Below are 27,464 nucleotides of genomic sequence, written 5' to 3' on the forward strand. Positions count from 1 at the left end.
CATGCGGCCTCCGGGGCGGCAGGGGGCGCCCTCGGCCGCGAGCCTCTGCCCCGCGGCCGTAGTGGGGTGGGGCCACGCCGGGCCGTTGGCGAAGGGCGGGCGGAGGGTTCGGCCCGAGAGGCGGAGCCTGGGCGGCTTGTCACACCGTTCCCGCGCTGGGCGGCCGCCGTCGCTTCTTCGGACCGCGGCGTAGAGCCTAGCTAGAACGCTGTGCTGTTCCCCGACGCCAGACCGCTTACCTGAGTAAGCGTCCGTCGGCCGCGGTGGGAAGCGGGCCTGTCAGGGTGTGGCCGGGCTTGAGGTTCGCGGGGCTGGGTTCGCGGCTGAGGGCCTCGCTGGGGACCGAGGTCCTGGGGTTACCTGGGTTGGGTTGGGGTTCCCTGCGTACTGGGGTCTCGTGGCCGCCGGGCTGGGGGGAGTCTAGCAGCTGCGGGCCTGGGGGTCCCGGACCTCTCTGGGGTCTCGCTGCAGCGTGGTTAGGGGCGGTGCTCGGTGCCCGGCTTGCCCTGTGCGTGAGGGTCTAGCCGCCGGGGCGGTGCCTTGGTTACGCGGTCTGGACTCCGGGCCGCAGCTCCCACCGCCGCCGCCCCGGGTGCTGTTGAGACCCGGTTGCCTGACAACGCGTTGACGCTTCCAGAGGAGACTGCCACCCACGGCGCTGGCGCCCGGAGACCAGCTGCGCCTCGGTTCTCGTGCCGCCGCTCTCCGCTGCTCGCCAGTGCCTGTCGAAGCACCATTCCTTTCACTCGGGGCTGGTTAATGGTTAACGTTTATCGAGTGTTTGTGTCCCAGCGCTGTTTCTCAGTGCTTTGCAAGTAAAATTGGATTCCCGCAGCCCTGTCGGTTGGCGCTATTATTAGCCAGTTTTTCCCGGGCTCCTTGAGCTTGCACCTGTTGTTTCTAATTGCCTTGATACCTGCGATTGGAATCACGTTTGCAATAACTTGGCATCCTTTGAGAGAATCTGCCTCTCAAGATTATAGGATGAAGTTTAGCTTGGGTTTCTGGGAAGACTAATTTCTATAGTGAACCACTACCTTGATTCCAAACACCTTGGGAAATGCAGGAGTCTAATAGTAACCAATATGAGTTTGTAAAAAGCCAATTATCCTCACATACGGGGTTCAACTTTATATGAAAGAATGGCTTTTCATGTTCATAAGCAAAAAGGAATCCTATGGTAACCCATAAAATGTTGCTTTCTTTTCTGCATATTTCTTCTTGCTAGGAGTGCACTGATTTTCTGATGGTTAAGTGTATGCTGAAGTGCTCCCCAGGAATGAAATTTTGAGTCTTCCTCGCACGTGGTGCTAGTGGTAAAGAACCCCTCCTGCCATTGCAGGAGGCATAAGAGAGGAGGGTTTGGTCCCTGTGTTGGAAAGATCCCCTGGAGGAGGGCTTGGCAACCCACTCCAGTATTCTTGCCTGGAGAACCCCATGGACAGAGGATCCTGGAGGTCTACAGAGTCGGACATGACTGAAGTGACTTAGCAACCAGGCACGCAGTACAGATAACCTGGTGAAAGGGAGCAGGTGGTTTTAGATAGGATAAATTGAAAAAGGGTGCTTTCACTGAATGGATCTGGTTGTGCCTTCCACACACACAGACACACACACAGGCATAATGATGGATTGCTTAGAATGAGTTCCTCTAGGATTGCTTTTTCCCTCTAGTTTTTTCTTTAAATTAAACCTCCAGTTTTGAGTCACTTAGTTGGCTGTTGCATCAAATGTTTCTTTGGTTTCACAGGTTGTCTTCTAGTGACGGCAGATGGGATCAGCACAGCTCCAGGTGCTCTGTTGCTAATACCTATACTGTGAAATAACATCTCCCCCCACCCCCACTGGAGAATCATTTAAGAGTTCTTTGGACTTCATCTTCAAAAGTAGCCGGAAAATTCAAGTGACAGGTTAACCCAGAAAATCTTTTGCAGTTAGCGAAATTAGGGTATAACTAAGAACATTCAGAATACCACACGCACAGTTCAGGTGATGCTGGATAGTGATGGGACAGCAGTGATTGTAGAATGAAAGTAATTAGCATGCACATTCTCTGTTGGGGAAGACTAAGGGGAAGCAGGTGGTCAGCCTAGAAAAACATTTCTCTGTGGATTTCCTATGAAATCAGTGTGTCTTGGGTTTAACTTTGAAATAAATTTAAAAATTTGGGGAAAAGAAAGGGTGCTTTGAGTACAGCATTTCTCAAATGAAGTTTTTAGACTTAACCTGATTAACTGTTACAGACTTTGAGCAGATTGCAGATTATCCTTTAACGTCTTTCTGACTTAAGTTCTGACCGCTTTCCTGAGTGGGAGACAAAAGTGTTTGAATAAATGTTTTGGAAGTTTTGCATAACCAAAAGTTTATCTAATTTATGTTACTGTTCTTAGCATTAATGATGTATTATTAACAGTTACTAACAGACTTAGTCGTGCCTTTATAAATTTGTGTGCTCTTTCTATCCTAATCCTCAGTTTCCTTTCTCTTCCAGTAACGTGGTATTTACTTCTAAGCAATATTTAGAGAGATTTGTCAAAGTTTAGATACACCCTTGGAAGTTATTCATGTGGATGTCATCTGCCAGGAGAAAAAGATTTAGCACCTGGAAAGATCTTCACATGGATAGGAAATGAAAAACATTGTCTTGGTTCAGCTCAGAACTCCTTTTATCTTCTAAGGCTTTTTCACAGGCTCCCTCCTGTACCCCACACCCATATATAATCACTCCTTGCTATTCTGTTCTCTTGCACTAGGGTCTCATTTCTCCTGACAACCTCTTCTTTTATAGCTTTAAAAATCATTTAAAAAACTACTAACCCTTTTTTGCTAACATGGACTGAATTCCAACGTATTCAGATTGTCTTCTTGATACCACTGTTGGATCCTTTATGGATGGGTACCTCACACCAACCCTAGTCTGGCTAGACTGTGAGCCAGTGTGGCAGGAGACACAATGTCCCCAAATTTGAGGGCAAGGATCATATGTATAGTACACTTTTCACTCCCCTAGCATCTAGAACAATGTCCTCCTTTGGGGTCGGAGTTACTTTCCCTCCCTAATACTTCCATAGAAGTGTGGAAATTTGCACTTCACCAGAGAGAGAGAGGATGGGAACAACAATATTTCCCCTTCCCTTTGTGGGTATGAGATTGGGAGAAGGTGTCAGGCATACTCAGTTCTTTCTGGTTTCTCTGTTTTTTGGATTGACTCAGGTTTTTCAGAATGAATATGTTTCTGATCAGCTTATATTACTATCTATATAATAAGCATGAAGGGCCTATGTTTAAAATTTAAAGATATTGATTTGGATTATGATAAATAAGCATCCTTTGTTGGTGATATGAATCCCAGTATACTTTGGATGAGTACTGATACATGTGTACAAAGACTATGACGATACAATGAGAATTAATAAAACAGTTGTGATTTATTGATTTATTTTCATTAATTAGGCTGTGTCGGGTCTTAATTGTGGCATGCAGAATCTTTTAGAGTCATGTGAAATCTTTGTTGGGGTGCCTGGACGCTCTCTAGTTGTGGCATACAGGCTGTGGAGCACGTGGGTTCAGTAGTTGCACTATGCAGGCTTAGTTGCTTCACAGCATGTGGGATCTTAGTTCCTCAACCAGCGATGAAACCCACATCCCCCTGCATTGCAGGGCAGATTCTCAGTCACTGGACCACCAGGGAAGTCCCTGGTTATTGATTTCTATGTGTCAAAGGTACCATACAGTTTGTATGTACTGAATCATCTCATTTTTTCTTCATAGCAACCAACTCCAGGAGTAGGTAGTTCTACTTTACAGGTGAGGAAACAGAGAGACAGAGAAAGAACTCATTGAGGTCAATCACATAGAGTCAATTAGGGATAGAATTGGTTTCAAATCCATGTCTTTCACTTAAACTGATTTTCTGAAAACTGTTTATCATCTACATACTATATATACAGCTACTGGGGAGAAAAACTGGTAATATCTTGGGAAAAGTGGGAATGATCTTACATTGTAGAGTGAAGGAAGAATGAAGAATCCCATTTAGATTTCCTTAGGTTGATCTTCCTTATAACTTAATCTCGAAATTGTAAACCTTTTTTACTCTATTTTGTACTTAGACTGTATCCACTAATTCAGTCTCTGTGATTCATTAATTCTTGAATAAATTTTTAGTTGAAATGTTTTATGTAAGTTGTCACATGTTTTTAGGAGTGAGAAGGAGAAAAATGGCCATGACAGCTAGAGGCTGGCATGTAACCAAGGGCTTGGTGTTGCTAGAAACTGGCCTGACAATACTGCTTAGACTTGGTGTTCTTCTGTTGAAGATATGCAGTTGCACAGAACATCAATATCAGACAGAGCTGCTCTGTGTCCATGGTAGAGCAAGTGAAAAACAGTACTATTCCACCATCATGTCCAAACACAGATGAAACAAGAATGTTGTCCCAGCCACAAAATAACTAACTCCCAGTTGGTAATGATTGCTGCTGCTCTACTAGTTACATCTTTAGCCTCCCTGTGGGTAAGATTTACTAAGATGTCCAATCATAGAATTGTGCTCACTTCCTGACAGCATGGAGAAGGCAGTGGCAACCCACTCCAGTACTCTTGCCTGGAGAATCCCATGGACGGAGGAGCCTGGTAGGCTGAAGTCCATGGGGTCAATAGGAGTTGGACTCAACTGAGCGACTTCACTTTCATGCATTGGAGAAGGAAATGGCAACCCACTCCAGTGTTCTTGCCTGGAGAATCCCAGGTACGGGGGAGCTTGGTGGGTTGCTGCCTATGGGATCGCACAGAGTCGATGGGCTGCCGTCTATGGGCTTGCACAGAGTCGGACACAACTGAAGTGACTTAGCAGCAGCAGCCTGACAGCATTTAGTCCTGAGCAAAGCTCTGCTTCCTTAACTAGCTAGCTAGTGTGTGTGTGCTAATGTTTGATTCTTTGTGACTTCATGGACTGTAACCTGCCAGACTCTTCTGCCCATGGGATTTCTCAGGCAAGAGTACTAGAGTGTGCCGGGAGCCAGCACAGGAGATCACACCCATGGCAGAGGTCCTGAGGAAGAGACCTGACGGGCAAAGGCTGTCAGATCAGGCCTTGAGGGACCCCCCTGAACCCTCTCGAGCATCTACCCTAAAACCAGAATCTGTCTGTTTTACTATATCATGCCTCTCACCAACACCTCTGACGTTAACGGGGGTCTATCCCCGACCACCTTTCTCTAAAGCTTGTGAACAATGTCCTTTGATTTAACCACATTAGACCTTGAGTTAATAAATTCCTCCCATGCTATAGCCCACTTCACCTTTATCCTATAGGAATTCAACCTTATCTAGTGCTTTCGGAGGGTGGCGCCTGACTTTAGAAAAATCACCTTTGGAGAAAATGAGTTTTCTGGCTGACTAATCATTATCAGAAAGGGTCATAAGATGTTAGCAGGCCCCCTGGCCAGAAGATGATGTAAATCACCCAAGATCTTTGTATATCGGAGAACACCTGGTCCCGATAAGGGTCAGGACTGCTGACCCTGCATGACTGTGCGTCTTCCATTATTTTCAGTGTACAACTCAAGGTATATAAGCTTTCCTGGAAAGTAAAGTTTGGGCCTCACTTACTGAAGCTTGGTCTCCCCGTGTCTTTCTTTGTTTCTTTATCTTCTTTTCAGGCTGACTCCCTGGGGCGTAGAGCCCCTCTGAGTTTACTTTCCTGCTCGGGCTTCTAAGACCCACGCGAGAGGGAGCCCAAGTGGGCGCCTGTGGCCTACGTGAACAGAGCAAGTCTTTTGTCTGAGGCTTTATTGGCTTTCTGTGTAAACCAAGGAGTATCAGCCTTCTCTCCTATATGTTCCTAACTGCTATATTCCTTCTTTATCTCTTTCTATATCTCTAAATAAATTATTCGTCTAGGTCGCTGACACCGTCCCCCTGAGGATGCCCTGGATCCAACCGGGGCTGGACCCTGGTAGGAGTGGGTTGCCATTTCCTCCTCCAGGGGATCTTCCCGACCCAGGGATTGAACCTGTATCTCTTGCATCTCCTACAAGAAAGAGGTGGGTGGATTGTTTACCACTAACACCTTCCTTAAGCCCTCCCCCAAATCAACTAATACAAGCCCAGCCTATGACTCTTTCTTTAGTTCAGTTCAGTCCACTGGTCGTGTCCGACTCTCTGCGACCCCATGGACTACAGCACGCCACTCCTCCCTGTTCATCACCAACTCCCAGAGTTTACTTGAACTCATGTCTGTTGAGTCAGTGATACCATCCAACCATCTTATCCTCTGTCATCCCCTTCTCCTCCTACGTCCAATCTTTCCCAGCAACAGGGTCTTTTGAAATGTGTTAGTTCTTCATATCAGGTGGCCAAAGTATTGGAGTTTCAGCTTAGCATGAGTCCTTCCAATGAATGTTCAGGACTGATCTCCTTTAGGATGGACTGGTTGGATCTTGCAGTCCAAGGGACTCTCAAGAGTCTTCCCCAACACCACAGTTCAAAAGCATCAATTCTTCAGCTCTCAGCTTTCTTTACATTCCAACTCTCACATCCATACCTGACTATTGGAAAAACCATAGCTTTGACTAGACCAACCTTTGTTGGCAAAGTAATGTCTCTGCTTTTGAATATGCTATCTAGGTTGGTCACAACTTTTCTTCCAGGGAGTAAATGTCTTTTAATTTCATGGCTGCAGTCACCATCTGCAGTGATTTTGGAGCCTAAAAAGATAAAGTCTCTCACTGTTTCCACTGTTTGCCCATCTATTTGCCATGAAATGATGGGACCAGATGCCATGATCTTCGTTTTCTGAATGTTGAGCTTTAAGCCAACTTTTTCACTGTCGTCTTTCATTTTCATCAAGAGGCTCTTTAGTTCTTCTTCACTTTCTGCCAAAAGGATGGTGTCATCTGCGTATCTGAGGTTATTGATATTTCTCCCAGCAATCTTGATTCCAGCTTGTGTTTCATCTAGCCCAGTGTTTCTCATGATGTACTCTGCATATAAGTTAAATAAGCACAGTGACAATATACGGCCTTGATGTACTCCTTTTCCTATTTGGAACCAGTCTGTTGTTCCATGTCCAGTTCTAACTGTTGCTTCCTGATCTGCACACAGGTTTCTCAAGAGACAGGTCAGGTGGTCTGGTGTTCACATCTCTTGAAGAATTTTCCACAATTTATTGTGATCCATACAGTCAAAGGCTTTGGCATAGTCAATAAAGCAGAAATAGATGTTTTTCTGGAACTCTCTTGTTTTTTCAGTGATCCAGCGGATGTTGGCAATTTGATCTCTGGTTCCTCTGCCTTTTCTAAAACCAGCTTGAACATCTGGAAGTTCCTGGTTCACGTACTGTTGAATTTTGGCTTGGAGAATTTTGACTAGCATGTGAGATGAATGCAAATGTGCGGTAGTTTGAGCATTCTTTGGCATTGTCTTTCTTTGGAATTGGAATGAAAACTGACCTTTTCCAGTCCTGTGGCTACTGCTGAGTTTTCCAAATTTGCTGGCATATTGAGTGCAGCACTTTCACAGCATCATCTTTCAGGATTTGAAATAGCTCCACTGGAATTCCATCACCTCCACTAGCTTTGCTCATAGTGATGTTTTCTAAGGCCCACTTGACTTCACATTCCAGGATGTCTGGCTCTAGGTGAGTGATTACACTGTCGTGATTATCTGGGTTGTGAATTCTTTCTTGTACAGTTCTTCTGTGTATTCTTGCCACCTCTTATTATCATCTTCGTCTGTTAGGTCCATAACATTTCTGTCCTTTATTGAACCCATCTTTGCATGAAATGGTCCCTTGGTATCTCTGATTTCTTGAAGACATCTCTAGTCTTTCCCATTCTGTTGTTTTCCTCTATTTCTTTGCACTGATCATTGAGGAAGGCTTTCTTACCTCTCCTTGCTATTCTTTGGAACTCTGCATTCAGATGGGTATATCTTTGCTTTTCTCCTTTGCTTTTCACTTCTCTTCTTTTCACAGCTATTTGTAAGGCCTCCTCAGACAGCCGTTTTACTGTTTTGCCATCTTTTTCTTGGGTGCGGTCTTGCTTCCTATCTCCTGTACATCGTCACGAACCTCTGTCCATAGTTCATCAGGCATTCTGTTTATCAGATCTAGTCCCTTAAATCTATTTCTTACTTCCACTGTATAATTGTTAACACCTTCTTAATAAGATACTCCAGAGTTCTCCATGGTGGCTTTGACATCCCTCAATTTGATGAGTAATAAACCCAGTTAGTTTAACTATAGTAATGTGCCTGGTGTTCTTTGGAGGGTATTACCAGAAGAATGCTTGCTAGTATTTTTGACTCTTCGATTTAGTATTTGAGATGTTATACTCTAATCAGGTTAGACAGCAGGGCAAAATTAGAGATAATTAAACATGTACTTATATCTGCTAAATTTTATATTTTAACTATGGCATCTTTAAAAAAATATTTACTTATTTATTTATTTATTTTGGCTGCGTCTTGTCTTAGGGGCATGTGAACTCTTAGTTAGTTTCAGCAAGTGGAATCTAATTTCCTGACCAGAGACTGAACCTGAGCCTCCTGCATTGGGAGGGCTGAGTCTTAGCCACTGGACACCAAGGAAGTCCCAGCTAAGGTATTGATACGTTTTATACTCACTACCACTGCTTAGAAATGTTTATTGCTATGATAGCTGTTCAGTGAAATCAGTTCTAGAATTTATAATTGATGTTATAGTAATAAAGAGAAATCCACTTATTTATAAATTCAAGGTCTGGTTAGAATTAAGAAATGAGCATGTTAAACTGATAATTATTAACAGACCTTAATTAACTCTTTAACAGAGTGAAAGAGACCTGCTAAACGGTTTTTGTTTTTAGATTTAAAGACATTTCTGCTTAAATTCTTTATAAAATCTTATGGCAAATTATATTATTATGTATGTATTCTCCCATCATTATTTTTTATTTTTTTCAGACATAAAATACTTAAGAAAACTAGGAGGTTTTAAAAAGTGACTTTTTCACTTGAAACTACTGTTTGCTGTTGAACTGTTCTGAATTTTTATTAGGAAAAGCTCTTTTGTGAAAAACTGCACATAACTCTTCTTGGTTTGCAATATATTTTGCTAAGGCCACATTTTAAAATCAGTGTTCTTTTTGGAAGTAAATAATAAAATGAAGTTCACATTATGTACTACTTAACTAAAGTAATATAAATTTCAACATACTTCTTTTAGGTAAAACTTGCTTTTCTACATTTCTTCAAATTATTATTGTCCTCCAAACATTAAGGGCTTCCCTGGTGGCTCAGCTGGTAAAGAATCTGCCTGCAATGGGGAGACCTGGGTTTGACCCCTGGGTTGGGAAGATCCCCTGGAGAAGGGAAAAGCTACTCACTCAGAATTCCATGGACTGGAGAATTCCATGGACTGTACAGTGCGTGGGGTTGCAGAGTTGGACACGACTGAATGACTTTCACTTTCCAAACATTAAATTTTGTGGATGCCTTTTTGGTTAGCTCTCTTGCATTTAATATTGTTTACTACTTTTTTTTCTCATTTTTTTTCTTCTGTAAATTACGTTGACTGGGTTTTGCCTTGTATCCTCTTTTAATTATTCCTTCTTTGTACTCCCCACCCCAACACCCCAGCTTCAATTCTTCTGTTACTACCTCAAATGAACATTCCTATCATTTAGTTCTGGATCATCTTTTGTACCTGTCTGCCTTAATTTTCCAGATCTTCAACTATTGTCTTTAAAGTTTTAACTTTTAAACAAAGATTTCTAATGTGGTCCTCTTGAATCTGTTGGAAATTTCCATCAGCTAGTTGGTCATCATCAGTGGCTAACTGTAACTTAACACAGTGAAACCAAACCTTGCCAAACTACCCAGCTTCTTCTGACTTATTTCTGTCCAGGAGTCTATTAATGTTTAGTTTCCAGGACTTAAAACTTCAGTTATCACTGGCTCCTTTCTTGCCACACATTGAATTAGTCATTAATTTTTGTGGATTTTTTTCAAGGATTTATTTAAAAATAAATTAGTTTCAGTGAGAAAAAGATAGTTTTTTCAAAAACTGGTGCTGGAATTTATATCCAGATGCAGACAATTGAACATTGATGACCCTTACCTTAAACATTTGAAATGGATCATGGGTATAAGATGTAAGAAATAATACATGTAAGATAGGTGGTTGTAAAACTTCTAAAAGAAAACATCGTTGTTCAGTCACTAAGTCGTGTCCGACTCTTTATGACCCCATGAATTGCTGCACGCCAGGCTTCCCTGTTGCTTCTTGACCTGCATACAGATTTCTCAGGTGACAAGTAAGGTGGTCTGGTATTCCCATCTCTTTAAGAATATTCCATACTTTGTTGTGATCCACACAGTCAAAGGCTTTAGTATAGTCAGTGAAGCAGAGTAGTTGTTTTTTGGAATTCCTTTGGTTTTTCTATGATTCAGCATATATTGGCAATTTGGTTTCTCGTTTCTCTGCTTTTCCTAAATCTGGCTTGTACATCTGTAAAAGTTCTCCATTCACGTACTGTTGAAACCTAGCTTGAAGGATTTTGAGCATAATCTTTCTAACATGTGAAATGAGTGCAGTTGTAAAGTAATTTGAACATTCTTTGGTATTGCCTTTCTTTGGGGTCAGAGTGAAGACTGACCTTTCCAGTCCTGTGGCCATTCTGATTTTTCCAAATTTGCTGGTATTATGAGTGCTGGCATACTGAGTGCAGCACTTTAACAGCATCATCATTTAGGATTTGGAAACATAGAAGAAAATATTAGGTTAGGCAAAAGTTTTTTACATATGATGCAAAAGGTACAAACAATTGATTAAAAATTGGTGATAGATAAATTAGACTTCATAAAATTTAAAAACGTTTGCTGGTTGGAAGACATCACTGCACGTGTTTATAGCTGCTTTATTTATAATTGTTAAAATCTGAAAGCAGCCATGCTAGCCTTCAGTGTGGGGTGAAGGAATGGATAAAACTGTGGTACATCCTGACACTGGAATACTTTTCAGTGCTATAAAGAAATGAGCTAAAAAGCCATAAAAAGACAATGAGAAACCATTTCCTTCTCCAACGCATGAAAGTGAAAAGTCAAAGTCAGGTCGCTCAGTCATGTCCAACTCTTCACGACCCCATGGACTGCAGCCTACCAGGCTCCTCCGTCCATGGGATTTCCCAGGCAAGAGTAGTGGAGTGGGGTGCCATTGCCTACTCCGATGAGAAACCTTAGTAGTATGTAATAGTAAGTGAAGGAAGCCAATCTGAATAGGCTACATACTGTGTGTTTACAACCATATGACATTCTGGAAAAGGCAGAACTATGGAGACAGTAAAAAGATCAGCGATTGACAGTGGCTGGAGGGGAGGGAGAAATGAAAAGGTGGAATACAGAGTACTTTTAGGGCAGTGAAACTACTCTGTATGATACAGTAAAGGTAGATCCATATCATTATACATGTGTCCAGACCCATAGAATGCACAGCACCAAGAATGAACCCTGATATAAACTATGAACTGAAAGTGATATTATGTGTCAGTATAGATTCATCAGTTGTAACTTGTGCCATTCTGGTAGCAGATATTGATAATGGATGAGAGACTACATGAGTCAGGGCAGAAGATAGAAGGGAAACCTGTACCTTATGCTCCATTTTGCTGTGAACCTAAAACTGCTGTAAAAAATAAAGTATTAAAAAAAGACATTAAGAAAATTTGAAAACAAACTGTGGACTGGGAGGAAATATTTACAAAACGTGTTCGATGAAGGACTTGTATCTAGCTTATATAAAAGTATTTTTTGTTTGTTTCTTGCATCTCAGTAAAAAAAAATTTCATTTTAAAAATGGGCCCGAAGATTTGAAGACTTTGGGCCAATGGTTATTTATATGGATATGCGAATAAGGATGTGAAAAGATGTTCAACATCATAGTCATTAGAGAAATGCAAATTGAAGCCACAATGAGAAACTTTAACATACCCACTAGTGAAGTGAAAGTTGCTCAGTCGTGTGCGACTCTTTGTGATCCCATGGACTATACAGTCCATGCAGTTATCCAGGTCAGAATACTGGAGTGGGTAGCTGTTCCCTTCTTTAGGGGATCTTCCCAACCCAGGGATCGAACCTGGGTCTCTTGCATTTCAGGCAGATTCTTTACCTGCTGAGCCACCAGGGGAGCCCAACATACCCACTAGAATGACTGTTGAAAAGACTGAATGTACCAAGCGTTAGCGAGGATGTATAGCAATTGCAACTCTCATACACTGCTGGTTGGAATGAGGGGAACAGTTTCTCAAAATGTTAAAGCAGAGTTACAGATGACTCAGCAATTCCGCTCCTAGGTATTTATAGAACAGAGTTGAAAACGCATAGAAACCTCTATACAGATATTCATAGCAGCGTTATTCTTAAGCTTTCAAATGGAAACAACTCAAATGTCTACCAAGGTATGAATAGATAAAAAACATTTCCATATAATTGGATGCTATCTGCTTGCCATGTAGGAGACACCGGAGACGTGGGTTCGATCCCTGGGTTGGGAAGATCCCCTGGAGGAGGAAATGGCAACCCACTCCAGTGTTCTTGCCTAAGAAATCCCATGGACAGAGGAGTTTGGCAGGCCACACAGTTCAAAGGGTTGCAGAGAGTTGGACCCAACTGAGTGAACACACACAGTAGTAAAAAACAACTACTTACTGATAGATGCAACTATAAGGATGAATCTTGGAAACATTACATTAAGTGAAAGAAACCATATAAAAAAGACATCTATATGAAATTTCAAGATTAGGGAAAATTAGACAGAAAACAAATCTTTGATGCCCAAGTCAGGGGTGGGAGTGAGGATAGACTGCAAACGGGCATGAGAGAACTTGTTTGGGGTTAGGGAAGCATTATAAAGTATGACTGTGGTGGTAGTTGTACTACTGTGTGAATTTACTAAAACTTCTGCTCACTTAAATCAGTGAGTTGTGTGGCATGTAAGTTATTCCTCAAGAAAACCAACAACTTTGGATTTAAAAAATCCAGGACTTACAGAAAAAAAAAAAAACATTGCATGAAGTCTTACAATAAACTGAAAAATAAATCAGTGGCAACTGATAAATATATATGCAGGGAGTGATGAAATTGGAAAATTAGCATTTTGCAGGCATCAGGAATCAGAGATTAGATCAATGAAGAATCACCAGTTGATGCTAAATCTTGGAAATTTTGTTTAGGAGCAGAATATTTACATGGTGTAAAAATACCATTTTATAGACTGCCTATTACTTACAAGGAAACAGTAGTGCAGAGATCAGTCTTGACCACCATGTGATAAAAAGTAACATCACTAGTAAAGAGCAGGTGAACGTCTGTCTGTCATTGTTGACACCTTTAGGACACATCAGTTCAGTTTAGTTCAGTCGCTCAGTCGTGTCCGACTCTTTGCGACCCCATGAATTGCAGCACCCCAGGCCTCCCTGTCCATCACCAATTCCACGAGTTCCCTCAAACTCAGGTTCATCGAGTCGGTGATGCTATCCAGCCATCTTGTCCTCTGTCATCCCCTTCTCCTCCTGCCCCCAATCCCTCCCAGCATCAGAGTCTTTTCCAATGAGTCAACTCTTCACATGAGATGGCCAAAGTACTGGAGTTTCAGCTTTAGCATCATTCCTTCCAAAGAAATCCCAGGGCTGATCTCCTTCAGAATGGACTGGTTGGATCTCCTCGTAGTCCAGGGGACTCTCAAGAGTCTTCTCCAACACCAGAGTTCAAAAGCATCAATTCTTCGGCGCTCAGCCTTCTTCACAGTCCAACTCTCACATCCATACATGACCACTGGAAAAACCATAGCCTTGACTAGATGGACCTTTGTTGGCAAAGTAATGTCTCTGCTTTTGAATATGCTGTCTAGATTGGTCATAACTTTTCTTCCAAGGAGTGAGTGTCTTTTAATTTCATGGCTGCAGTCACCATATGCAGTGATTTTGGAGCCCCAAAAATAAAGTCTGACACTGTTTCCCCATCTGTTTCCCATGAAGTGATGGGGCCAGATGCCATGATCTTCGTTTTCTGAATGTTGAGCTTTAGGCCAACTTTTTCACTCTCCTCTTTCACTTTCATCAAGAGGCCCTTTAGTTTTCCTTCACTTTCTGCCATAAGGGTGGTGTCATCTGCATATCTGAGGTTATTGATATTTCTCCCGGCAATCTTGATTCCAGCTTGTGCTTTTTCCAGCCCAGCGTTTCTCATGATGTACTCTGCATAAAAGTTAAAGAAGCAGGGTGACAATATACAGCCTTGACATACTCCTTTTCCTATTTGGAACCAGTCTGTTGTTCCATGTCCAGTTCTAACTGTTGCTTCCTGACTTGCATATAGGTTTCTCATAGAGGCAGGTTAGGTGGTCTGGTATTCCCATCTCTTTCAGAATTTTCCACAGTTTATTGTGATCCATACAGTCAAAGGCTTTGGCATAGTCAATAAAGCAGAAATAGATGTTTTTCTGGAACTCTCTCACTTTTTCGATGATCCAGCAGATGTTGGCAATTTGATCTCTGGTTCCTCTGCCTTTTCTAAAACCAGCTTGAACATCTGGAAGTTCACGATTCACGTATTGCTGAAGCCTGGCTTGGAGAATTTTGAGCATTACTTGACTATCATGTGAGATGAGTGCAATTGTGCAGTCGTTTGAGCATTCTTTTGCATTTCCTTTCTTTGGAATTGGAATGAAAACTGACCTTTTCCAGTCCTGTGGCCACTGCTGAGTTTTCCAAATTTGCTGGCATATTGAGTGCAGCACTTTCACAGCATCATCTTTTAGGATTTGAAAGAGCTCAACTGGAATTCCATCACCTCCACTAGCTAGAATGTGGAGCAGATACAGCCTTCATAACCTGCTAGTGGGTATGTAAGTTGGTATAACAACTTTGGATTACAGCTTTGTATTGTCTACTAAAATTGAAGCTACACATGCTCTACGATCTAGAATCCTTACTCCCAGGTATATATCCAAGAGAAATGTGGGTACACATTCTCGCTGTTTGTCGCACTGTTGTGCATAATACCCCCAAACCAACAGAGCTCCAATGTCCATTACAAGTAGAAGCTGATAAATTAATTATAACAATAAAAATATTAGAATTAATTTATCTGCTTCTGCTTGTAATGGACGTTTCACCTATGTAATATTCTTTCTGATGATGCATAACCTGAATTTAGTCACAAAGAAACATTAGGCAAACTCCAAATAAGGACTGTTCTGTTAAAAGAGTAGTTGGTGGGTGGGCTGTATTACAAAATATTAGTGTCATAAATGACAGTAAGGTTGTAGAAATGTTGCAAAGTGATGAGTAAAGAGACATAACAGTGAAATGGTATACCTAACCTAGACTGGATCCTAGATGGAAGAGAGAGAAAAATAATGGTGTAGAGGGTAGTATTAGATCAGGTGACAATGTTGGAACATGGACAATAGATTAAAAAATGTTACTGAAGTTGAAAAGTATGTTGAGATTATGTAAGAAAATAATTCTTAATACACACTGAAATGTTTAGGGGTAAAGAGCACTGATATATGTAATTCATGCTGTAAATAACTTTAGAAAAAATTGTGGAAAGAGGACAAACTTGTGTGCATAAAGGTAAAGCAAGAGGTACAAAATCTTAAGCAACAGAGAATGGATAAATAATATACAGGTATTCTCTGTACTATTTCTGTTGTAACTTTTTTTGTAAGTCAGAATTATCTCTAAATGGTTAAAGTAAATTTTAATAAAAGTGTTTTGATTTAAGGTTCAAAGGTTTTCTTTTTTTCTGATGTGGTGGTGGTAGTTGTTCATTTTCCTTTTCTGATATTTTAAATACGTTGTAGGTTTTGGGGGGAGTTGAGATTGAAAGTTGGTAGGCAAATTTCATTCAAGCTTGTTTGATGTCCTCAATTTGATAATTGACACTGAGTACTAAATGTAGACTAAACCTGCATGTTAATAGCCTAAAGATATTCTGATATGGCTATGCTCACTGAAGGGTTTTTTAATATTTAGACTATGATCTTTTTTAAAAGATAATTTTATTCATTTTTGGCTGTGCTGAGTCTTCTTCATTGCTGTGCAGGCTTTTCTCTAGTTGCAGAGAGGGGGGCTGCTCTTTAGTTCAGGTGCTTGGGCTTCTCATTGTGGTGGCTTCTCTTGTTGTGGAGCATGGGTTCTAGGGTGCATGGCCTTGTTAGCTGTGGCTCCCAGGCTCTAGAGCACAGGCTCAGTAGTTGTACATAGGCTTAGTTACTCCAGGCCATGTGAGATCTTCCCATATCAGGGATCAAACCCATGGCTCCTACCTTGGCAGTCGGATTCTTTATAACTAGGCCACCAGGGAAGCCCTAAAAATTTATTAAATTTTTTTTTCCTTTTAGTATCTTCAAAATGGCTGATAATTTGGATGAATTTATTGAAGAGCGAAAAGCCAAATTGGCCAGAGACAAAGCAGAATTGGAAAGTGAACCACCATACATGGAAATGAAGGTAAAGATAATAATTTTCTTCTGACGTGTTTCATTAAATTGTCTCTGAAGATTACCTTCTTTAAATGCAAAATATCTTCTCCTGGGAGTGAGAAACTTCTGTTTCAGTTTAGTTTATCTGTGCTATCATTCTAAGTCTGAGACCCTGAACCTGGATAAGATTTCAGTAATTTTGAATGCAATTTTTCTTCTGTGGTGTATTGTACCTCACAGTTTCTTTTCCTCTCTTATTAGAGTTTTACTTAATAATTTATGTGCTTCCTAACATGATTAGGAGACTAGTTCTAATGCAAGGAACTTTCAGAATATAAACAGAATAGATGTAAAAGCAATTTCTTACACTCTTTGTGAAAAGGTTCATTTTTTTTAATGAATCAGTATCTTAAACATTTTTGAAATCTACAAAAATGAGTTTATAAGGATAGTTTCTTCTGTGTATTTACTTTTCAGAATATAAATCTGTTAAAATGTTTCTGAAAGCAGTGTCTGAAAAAGCTTTCTTAAAACTTTTCTAGCTTTGATAGTTATTGAGGCTGCTGGGTACTGTGCTGGGCTCAGAGAATATAGCCATGGTCTAGACAGATGTGGTGCTTTTTCCCGTAGGCTCAGTGTGTGTAATAAGAAACAGGATGTATGTTAATCTGTGCCATATGGGTCATCTTAATTAGAGGAATCGGATATAATGACTTGCCCAAGACAGTCTTGCTTTTCTTGTTGTCCCAGTGTCTCATATGGTTTAGCATTTGCCCTGGACAAAGGTATCCTGGTGGAAATGATAAATAACATGGACACCATAATTATAAAATAATTTTATTCATATAGCTAACATTTATTGTGTGCTAACTATGGATGAGGCATAAAGTCTTTAGCGGTTACACTGATACTTTTCATCATGAATCAATGAGATAAGTACTGTTGTCATTTTCCAAATGAGTAAACTGGTACATAGTGACGTTAAGTATGAGACTTAGGTGATAGAATAGTAGAACTAGGCTTTAACCCCTGGCAACCCGAATCCAGTGTTTATTCTCTTAACTATCTTTCCTTCCATAGTACCTGCCATGTACAAGGAGCTGTGCCAAGGACTTTACGTGTATGATAGCATTTAATCATAAAATCTCGGTGAAGTAGGCAGAATTTTTGTTTATTTTGCAGATTCCAAAAATGAGGCTTAAGGGGTTAAGTAAATCGTCCAGGCACGTACAGGATTGGATTCATGTGTCCAGCTCCACATTTTATGCCCTAAACCATTCTCCAGTACTCAGGACTGACAGGTTTAGGAGGGAGTTATTAGATATCTTTAAATATAGCTTTATTATGATTTCTACCCACTCCAGTGTTCTTGCCTGGAGAATCGCAGGGACGGCTGAGCCTGGTGGGCTGCCGTCTAGGGGGTTGCACAGAGTCGGGACACGACTGAAGTGACTTAGCAGCAGCATTATGATTTCTAATACTGTAGCAAATAGATAATAATCTTCAAGTCTTAGGTCAAGTGTCACCTACTCAGTCAGGCCTTGCAGTTCCTCTGTTACCATTTCTGGGCCTCCTTACACTTGTTCTTTTTTTTTTTTTCTGTTTCTCCTCTGTATCACTCACTGCATATAACATAATCTAATTGTGTGTTGTGTTTATTGTTTGTCATCACAGTAGTTTATAAGCTCTGTGATGGCAGAGATCCTTTAGTATTTCTTCACTTACCTGTTTTTGATGCCTAGGACAATATCTGGTGGGAACTCAGTGAATATTTGTTGATAAGTCAGTGACCTAAATAATAGAACATTGCAGCACTAATAAATACCTTTGAGTAATTCCTCAAACCTTACACTTAAATTTCATTTTAAAAATACTGAAATTAATTGTACATTTTTGGAATTTTTTTTTTCCCCCACTGCTTTTGTAAATATTATGTCTCTTTCAGGGAAAAGCATCAGAGAAGCTTTCTGAAAACAGTAAAATATTAATCTCCATGGCTAAGGAAAACATACCACCAAACAGTCAACAGACAAGGGGTTCTTTAGGTATGTCTTTAGGTGTGCTAAACTGAATTTAAGATATTCTTAGCAGGCTGTTATGAAGGAGCTTTGTCTTGTCAGAAAAAAAGACAATTTTTGAATCCTAGTAACTCCTTCCTGTCTGGAATCTTGTATGTGACAGTGTGGTCTACATATGAAATATAATGTATACTGAGAAACTTGTTCTCATTGTAACTGTTATTGTCTTGGTTATGATTTATAGAAATCATAGCAATAAGTATGTATCATAATTGAAAATTTTGAATGGAATTTGTGTGAGAAAGTGTGTTAATTGTTGAATAATAATGGTGGACTTGCTTTTATTTAAAAATCAAAGAACTATGCTTAAAAGATAGAAAACATTACTGATGACTATTTTGAAATTATAAATAAGTTAATATTTAGGTATATTGAGTCTTTGATTATGGTTTGGTGTGAAAATATTTGGGATACTACCTCATTTTAGCTTTTCGGTAGGTGTATTTTTTCTTTTAAGAAAATACATGAATATTTAAAAATTACCTTGTGAATTACTGATGATAACTGAACCTTTTTCACATTAAAGAAGTCAAATATGATTAATCCATTTGGTTAAAGCATTATTCTCATGTGAATGACTTTTCATGGTCATGAGTATACTCCTAAGTTGTCAGTTGCTTTGCATTTGTATTCTGCTAGGAGTACATGGGGATGTTGGCCAAAAGACTGCTGAATAGTTTAGTGGGCTCTATCTCTACTAGAAAAACAGCTCAAAATGAATGCCATACTTTTAGTATCATATATATGGAAAACCTTTTCCATTCTGAGTCTGTTACAAATTATTGGCTAATATACAGCTTTTGAGGAGAAAGCAATGCACCCCACTCCAGTAGTCTTGACTGGAAAATCCCATGGACAGAGGAGCCAGCCTACCAGTAGGCTGTAGTCCATGGGGTCGTTAAGTGTTGGACATGACTAAGCGACTTTCACTTTTCACTTTCATGCATTGGAGGAGGAAATGGCAACCCACTCCAGTGTTCTTGCCTGGAGAATCCCAGGGACAGGGGAGCCTGGTGGGCTGCCATCTATGGGGCTGCACAGGGTCGGACATGACTGAAGCGACTTAGCAGCAGCATATAGCTTTTGAAGGAGGAAATAACAACCCACTCCAGTATTCTTGCCTGGGAAAATCCCATGGACAGAGGAGCCTGGCGGGCTATATAGCTCATGGTGTTGCAGAGAGTCAGACATGACTGAGCACGCACGCATGCCTGCAGCTTTAGTGAACTAAGTATTATATTTTGGTTAAGTGCCTTAATCTCTAAGACACTTAGTTTCTTTATAACATAAAGAGGTTTAGATTATCTTCTAGCCCTAAATTTTTATGAATTGAAAATTTAATTATTCTGAGAGATAGTGTTTTTAAAGTTTGATAGTAGATTCTCTCAAGCACTAAGGTGAATCACTGACTTTCTGGAGTTATGAGTTGCTTTGGAATGTGGCTGTCATGCCTTTGCAACCTGGCATCAATTATTTAAGCTCTTTGTTTCCTCATCTTAAGAATTGTGTCTATCTTAAAAGGTTATTGTAGCAGTGGTTGAATATGTATGAAAAGATGATTGGCCTATTATTGATGGACAATAAATATTAATTTTCATGACTTTTTACATTTTTAAACTAGGTTTTTTATTTTTAAGAACTATATTAAAACTTATTCTTTATTACATTCACAAATCATGTAGAGTTTAAAGTCCAACTTAACAGATAATGACTTCTCCCTCTTCCTTAACTGGTATCCCTTATTCATTCACAGGGCTTTATTTAACATTAGTGTGCTCATTACTCCTTAATCTCTATCCTAATTCCAGTTTCTTTGGTGAGCTCCGGACCCATATATCTGATGTTTTAGTGACATCTGTACTTGGATGTCTTGGACTCAGAATCAACATGTACAAAATTAACTGTACTCCTCTCAAACTTCAGTGAGCTGGTTTTGTGGTCATCTTTGACACCTTTTTTCCTTTTTGTATCCCACAGTGAATAATTACATAGTTCATATATTCTAACATCTAAACCTTAAATAAGTTGACTTTTCTCTAATTCCATAGAGATCATTTTATATAGGCGTCCATTGGCTTTCACTTAGATTTTTTTTCTAGTGTTCTTTTTGTTGTACCATCTAGCCTTCTCTATTAAGTCTCTGCACTGCCAGTTGATGTCTTCCCCCAAACCGAATCTGATCATGTTAGTCTCTATTTCAAACCCTTCAATGGCTTCTTATTTCTGTTATGGTGATTTTACTCTTTTATTACCCTTACCAGATTGTGTTGGCCATTCCTACCTTATAGTCCTGTGACATTGGCTCTCCCCCTGAAGAACAGTTTTGAACTTGTTCAGCTCTCTGTTTTACCTCAATAGCACCCCAGCTTTTCTGCCATTGTATGTTCATTGCCTAACACAGTGTCTGGCACTTTGGTGTTTAGAAAAGATATTTCGAATGAATGAAGGTCCCATGGCAAAAATAAGCAATTTTGTTAGGTGTGTAGAATTTAATTTTCATGGATTTTTTAAATTGCCAACTGGAGTATAATTATTTTTGATGTACATTGAATCTTTCTAAAGAATAATAATTTGATTTTGTAGCTTTGATCATTCAGTTACTGATTTCTTGCCTGAATAATTGTGGTCTTAAGATTAGGCCAAATACTTAATTTTTGATGTTAGGAAAAATGTAAAGTAACTTGGCAACAGTTTTCCATAAGTGATTTGAGGAATTATAAAACAAAGTGGTCTAAAATTTATACATTGAATTAAGCTCAGTGACACCATACTTTGAATGAGTAATTAAGCATAGTATATCAGTGATAGGTAAATTAGCAATATTTGTTTTAGCCAACGAAGACAGCCTATTAATAGCTCATTGTACAGTTGTCATGTACCACTACATTTTTATGATTATGTAAATTCATTTCTGTTAGATGATGATATTCCTGGATAATGCTTATCCATGTAGCTCCTTCTTCCACCATTTATACCTCTGACCAAAGGTTTTGAGGAGTGTTAAGACTTCTGCAAGTCTTAATCTACAAGACTTCTCTTACTTCAAATACCAGGTGCAAGTGTGGAGTTCACGGGCCATCCTTGCTTCAGATGAACTGTTTCTACCACCTCTTCAAGTTTGATAACTCACTAGATGACTCCCAGAGCTCAGGAAAGTGCTGTACTTATCATTACAGGTTTATTATAGCAAAAGGATACAGATCAGCCAGCCAAAGGAAGAGACACACAGGGCCTGGTCTGGGAGGGTCCAAATGTGAAGCTTCCATCAGCTTCAGGGATGTGTTACCCTCCTAGCACATCAGTAGGTGACAGTATAGAGTATTGCCACCTAGGATGCTCACCCGAGCTTTGGTGTCTAGAATTTTTACAGGGGTTTCATTGTATAAGCGTGAATGATTTTGTCACTGTCCATGTGGCTCATTCTCTCCAGACCTCCTACTTTCCTGGTCAGGCTGATGTCACATGGGTCAAAGGGCCAACCCTCCAACTACATGTTTGATCTTTTTGGTGTGAACAGTCCCCATCTGTATTATCTCTTTAGCTTAAACCATCTAGGGACTCATTGTGAGTCACCTTATTAGTATCAACTTAGGGGTTTGTTCTGGGGACCTGTCATGAGTAACATATGATCTCATGACTCAGAAGATTCCAAGAATTTAGAAGTTACCTTCCAGAGACAGAGGCTAGCTAGATTCTTATACACAGCATGTGCATGGCTTAGTTGATATATGCTGATGAAATGGTGTCATTGATAAGGAGTTTATTAGAATTACTTAGATTTAATGAAATTATGAGAAAATCGGCTAAAAACAATCTGTAAAAGCAAATGCTGTTTTCCATCTCCCTAAACCATTTCTAGGCATAATACTTGTTATTATTTTATTTAAAAATCCTAAACCTTTCTGACCAGCTCATTTTCATGTTTCATAAGCATTATTGATGAGAAATGCTTCCTTTAATCTTTTAAATTTAGTTCTGTCATACCTCAGTCAAAGATCATCCCCTCATTCTTTCTCTTCTTTAGAGCAGTTGAACATTTCCCCTTAGATTGGTTGAGGATTATTCTTTTCATTTTGATGTTTTATATCCTGGAAGACATTTTTAACAAATGAAATAATATAGTAAATACTTTCAACATTTTTTTAATACGTGTGTATTTTGACTCTACATCCATAGATTTTGTACTGATTTTAAAGTGTAGTTCCTGGCTCAGTGATAAGGATGAGAGCATTGCTGTATTTAAGATTTTTTTCCCAGCTGTGTTTTTCATTAAAGATATAAAGGAAAACGTGCACATGGAAAAAAAAAAAAACGACACAGAAGTATATAGCATGAGAATTGATGATCCTCCTAACCTTGTCCTCTAGTTATTTAGCAGTTTCTTGTATATGGTTTCATGACTAGACTGCACACATGTGTATAACCCTCTCTTCTTTTTCTGTATATGGTAGCATAAATCCTGTTGTGCATTTGAAGATACCACCATTTACAGTATAGGGGCATGACCATGACCTCCTGAGATTAAAAAGAACCTTACCGTTTGTTGACAGACCTGGAGCAGTTACTGTCTGCTGCTAGGGTTTCCACTGCAAACTGGCTGTTGGCTGCTGTCTGGAACTTAGCTTGTAAATAGTTTCTTACACTGATAAAAAGAATGGCTCATTGTGCCTAAACTTTATATAAACCATATGGTTTATGTAGAGTACCTGCTTTCTGTCTGTAGAGTCTGGAATTTCGGTACCTACTAGGCAGAGGGTGCCTGAGTGACCAGCTCCTATTAAAAACCCTGGGCACTGAGTAGGGAGCTTCCCTGGGAGATGACACTTCACGTGTGCTGTCACAGCTTGTTGTGCAGGAATTAGGCACATCCTGCATGATTCCACTGGGGAAGAGCTCTTGAAGTTTGAACCTAGTTTGCCCTGGACAGTGCTGCATTCCTTTGCTAGTTTTGCCTTGTGTCCTCTCGGGGTAGTAAACCACAATTGTGAGTGCAATGGCTTCTGCAGTCTGTGAATCCTCCTGTTAAGTCACCAGACCCGGGGATGGCTTTGAAGACTCCCAACACATTCCTTTTCAGTCTTTATTTTTTCTGGTTCCTTTCTGTCTCCCTCACCTCTAAACTTTGGATATTCCAGAATCCATCCTTAATGTTTGCAGGCCCTAGGTGTTTTTTATCTGTCCACCATTTCTAGGCAATATCTCTCACTTATATCAAAGTGCCATTGATTTCAGGCTCCAGAATGTCCAAAATTTATTTTAGCTTTCATTCTTAGAAGTCAAGTAAATCTACAAGCAAAAAGTTTGCATATTATTGAAGTAAGAAAAAATTTTATTCCTGTTACTAGAAATCAGTATGATTCATTCTAAATACAGTTGTGCTTGTGGAAATTTGGAAAAGAATTGTAAGGAAGGAAAATTACATTGCTGCAATTTAAAATTAATATCAGAAAAGAAGCAACAGCAGAGTTTCATATTGCAGCGTCATTCTAGGATTTAAGCTAAAAAAAGATTTTCGATATTAGGCAAAAGAAAAGAAAATCATTTTTACTAATTTTTAGTAGTACTTTTGTCACTCCTTGTAGCATATGTGGTCTTAGGTTTCTCTTATTCCAAGTTAAATTCCAAACATTCTGCCTCTTTGGTGTAGTTTGTACAAGTCAAATGGGTCCTTGGTAATAATGTCTTTTAGCTGAAGTTCTCCTCAAAGTATTTATTTGCATCTCTTGATAAGTCATTTGCTTATGGAAAGGCTTAGTATTATTTCCTATAATTTGTCCTTTGATTATTTTGACATAATACTTGTTGATAGTAATATAATAATGAAAAGAAGAAACTAAGTGTTCCATAGTAATCTGTAAAATATTTACTATGAGTGCTATTTAGAAAATAAAAACTAATTTTAAAAAGGTTACACACTGTAGTTTTAAATATTTAACCCATACCCACTATGGAAACCAGATACTTTTAATTGCTCTAGCTCTGAAGCATAGTGTTAACTTAGAGTCAGTCACTGATGTTGTATTTGGTGAAGTGACATCACTTCAACTGACCCTAAGGTGACACTGATGCTTTACTTGCCCCTGGAACAATCAGAAGACAACTGCCCTGCAAAAGTAAGTCTCACCATATTTCTCAGTTCATTAAGTCAGTTAGGATCCCGTCGTTAATACTTAAAGTGCACAGAATATTTAAATTGTTCTATACAGTTCTTAATTTTATGTCTATGACTTACCTCTGATATTGTAAAATATTGGTACCAGATAACAAAAATAATTAAAAAGTATTTTCTGTTGACTGAATGTTTAGTTAATAAAATTTTAAATAATTCTGAAGGCATTATGTATTCTCACTCATCTTTTAAGACAGTTATTACAAATACTATTTGAATCAATAGTGAAAAGCAGATACTCATGATAAATTTCATATGAATAGTAATTATAGATGAAAATGAACCATATTTTTCTTTATTTTCTTTCATATAAACCCACCAAGCAGAGCTGAAAATCAGCAGCAAAAGCCACCTTAAATACATGACTTAAAAAGCTGTAAGTTACTTGTTCTGCTGAGTAGGAAAGCTGAGCACATTGGGGGGCATCATCCTTATAGCATTGTTTTCTTTTCCTCCTTGACACAATAGTGCATCCATTGTGACCCTGTGTAACTAGAGACATGGAACTCTGGTTACTAGTCATTATGCTTACTATTTCTATGCAATCATACTCCTAAAAGCAGAGAGTAAATACTAAGAATAGTGTTTTTCTTCTTAATCTTTCTCTTACTCAAGAATTCATTTATATATTCATATACACATTTATTGTAAAGTTGAATAAAGCATGGACCATGCGTTTATGGATTTTATAGTTTAATTTCATGTCTGAAATTCCTTTCTGAATGTGAGAAGCAAACCATTTTTCTCTTTAGGCTTAAATTCTGTCTCTTTGAAAATAGGTTTTTAAATTTTCTTTGTGAGGAAAGAATGTCTTTCTCAGATGAGTTTATATGGAATGCTTTAGATTCTTCTGGAAGAGAATTGGGAGCATGAGTAAGAGGTGTCTTTAAGGAGTCCTCTGTCATACCCTCATCATTATGAAGAGAATTTGGGTTTTTATGGCAAAAAGGGGAATTTAGTATTACATAAAAATCAGTAGACATTCATTTATATTTAAAAGACTTTGGTTTTATTTTTGCTCCTGAAACATTTTAGTGATATAACAAAGCAGTGATATGACACAGTCATGAAAAGTTTCCATCATTTAGATGCATTATGAGGAATAAGGCAGAAAAAATGGTAATATCCTTGTTGGTGTATTACTTAGAGTCAGTTGTTTCATCTGTATTTCTTGTAGCTGACTTTGAGGAAAATTAATTTTGTTCAGAAATAATATTTTATACTTTAGTATTGCCTAGTAGGACTAAAAAAGCGAAAGAGGCTTCAGAAATTGAAACACTTACGTGCTATTGGTGCTTGACATAGTGTTTTAGTATTAAAAATATTTTTAAAATATATAATTTGATTTTAACTGTTTTATTAAGATATAATTTACATACCATAAAGTTTACCCATTTAAATTGTACAATTCAGTGGTCTTCAGTGTATTTACAAGTTGTGCAGCCATCGCTGTGGTCATCATCCCAAATTGTAATTCGATTTTTGAACTCTTGCATAAGGAAGCCCTACTCAAAATGGAAGTTTTTCTTAGAGGACTAAGATTCTTTTTTTACAGTTTCCATTTGGAATGACAAAACTCTGGAAATGGGTAGTGGTAATGATTGCACATTTTGAATGTACTTAATACCAGTGAAGAAAATGGTTAAAATGTCTGTTTTACCACAATAAAAATTAATATCCATTTATATGAAATCAAAATTGGCAGCTTTAAAATTTTTTGGAAATTTCAGCCTAAACCATGCATGGCTGTTTTTTTCAGACATGTTATATTCAATATCCTGTGATAAACCATAATGGAAAGGAATATGAAAAACTCCCTGGGTTGGGAAGATCCCCTGGAGAAGGGAAAGGCTACCCACTCCAGTATTCTGGCCTAGAGAATTCCGTGGACTATACAGTCAATGGGGTCATAAAGAGTCGGACATGACTGAGCGACTTCACTTTCATTTTGACATGTATATGTGTAACTAAGTAACTTTGCTGTACAGCAGAAATTAGCACAACATTGTAAATCAGCTATACCTCAATTAAAAAATGATTATGATACATATTCTTTTATGTCAGAATACCACATTATTAATTTTCACAGACTGAAAGACACATATTAAAGTTGTTGTAGGTATTTTAAAAGAAATTTCAGCAGAATTAAATGAAGAAGTAAAGGTAATTGACTTTCCTTTGCTTTGGTTTTGCTGTCCTTCGAAAAGCGAGATGGCAGGGACTTCCCTGGCAGTCCAGTGGTTGAGACCTCACCTTTCAATCTAGGGGGTGTGGGAACAGATCCCTGTTTGGGGAGCTGGCATCCTGCAAGTCTTACAGCCAAAAAACCCAGAGATAGAGCAGAGACAATGTTGTAACAAGTTCAATTAAAGACTTTAAAAATGGTCCAGCTCAAAAAGAAAAGAAGAAAAGCACGATGCCAAATAGTGCAGAGCCATCTGTCTAAAGGGGGAAGAACTAAATATGACACACACACACCCACATAGTACTATGAAGACACCTTTTATAGATGTATAAAAAGCCTCTGGAAGAAGACACAGATACAGCAGTGTTGGTTGTTCTAGGCGGGAGAAGTGGGTGGGAGGGATATTTTCCATTGTTTGAACGTATTACCTATTGAAACATTTCAAATAAAAAATTTATTATCCTGATCCAAGTCTCAGAATCCACATGACTGTGTTCCTTCCTACTGTGCTTTGTTACAGGACATTGCATTCAAATTGAGATTGGGTTGCAATGAGCTACATTG

At 39.1% G+C, this 27,464-nt stretch overlaps 1 protein-coding gene across 15 annotated transcripts in view; it reads left to right on the forward strand.

Moving 5' to 3' along the window:
• Positions 1 to 74: 74 nt before the first annotated feature.
• CSPP1 (centrosome and spindle pole associated protein 1) overlaps positions 75 to 27,464 on the forward strand; it is a 119,825-nt gene continuing 92,435 nt past the window's right edge. For 12 of the 15 annotated variants that reach the window (XM_040261330.1, XM_040261340.1, XM_040261336.1 and 9 more), the window contains exons 1-3: positions 94 to 243; positions 16,388 to 16,496; positions 18,414 to 18,513. In XM_040261330.1, coding sequence (XP_040117264.1) covers positions 16,398 to 16,496; positions 18,414 to 18,513 — 199 coding nt within the window. In that variant the 5' untranslated portion in view covers positions 94 to 243; positions 16,388 to 16,397. Of the gene's footprint in view, positions 244 to 8,478; positions 8,606 to 16,387; positions 16,497 to 18,413; positions 18,514 to 27,464 lie in introns of those variants that run through there. The other 3 variants (XM_040261334.1, XM_040261342.1, XM_040261331.1) reach the window with 3 other exon arrangements.

This window comes from Oryx dammah, unplaced genomic scaffold (genome assembly GCF_014754425.2).
Source record: "Oryx dammah isolate SB20612 unplaced genomic scaffold, SCBI_Odam_1.1 HiC_scaffold_19, whole genome shotgun sequence".
NCBI lineage: Eukaryota > Metazoa > Chordata > Mammalia > Artiodactyla > Bovidae > Oryx > Oryx dammah.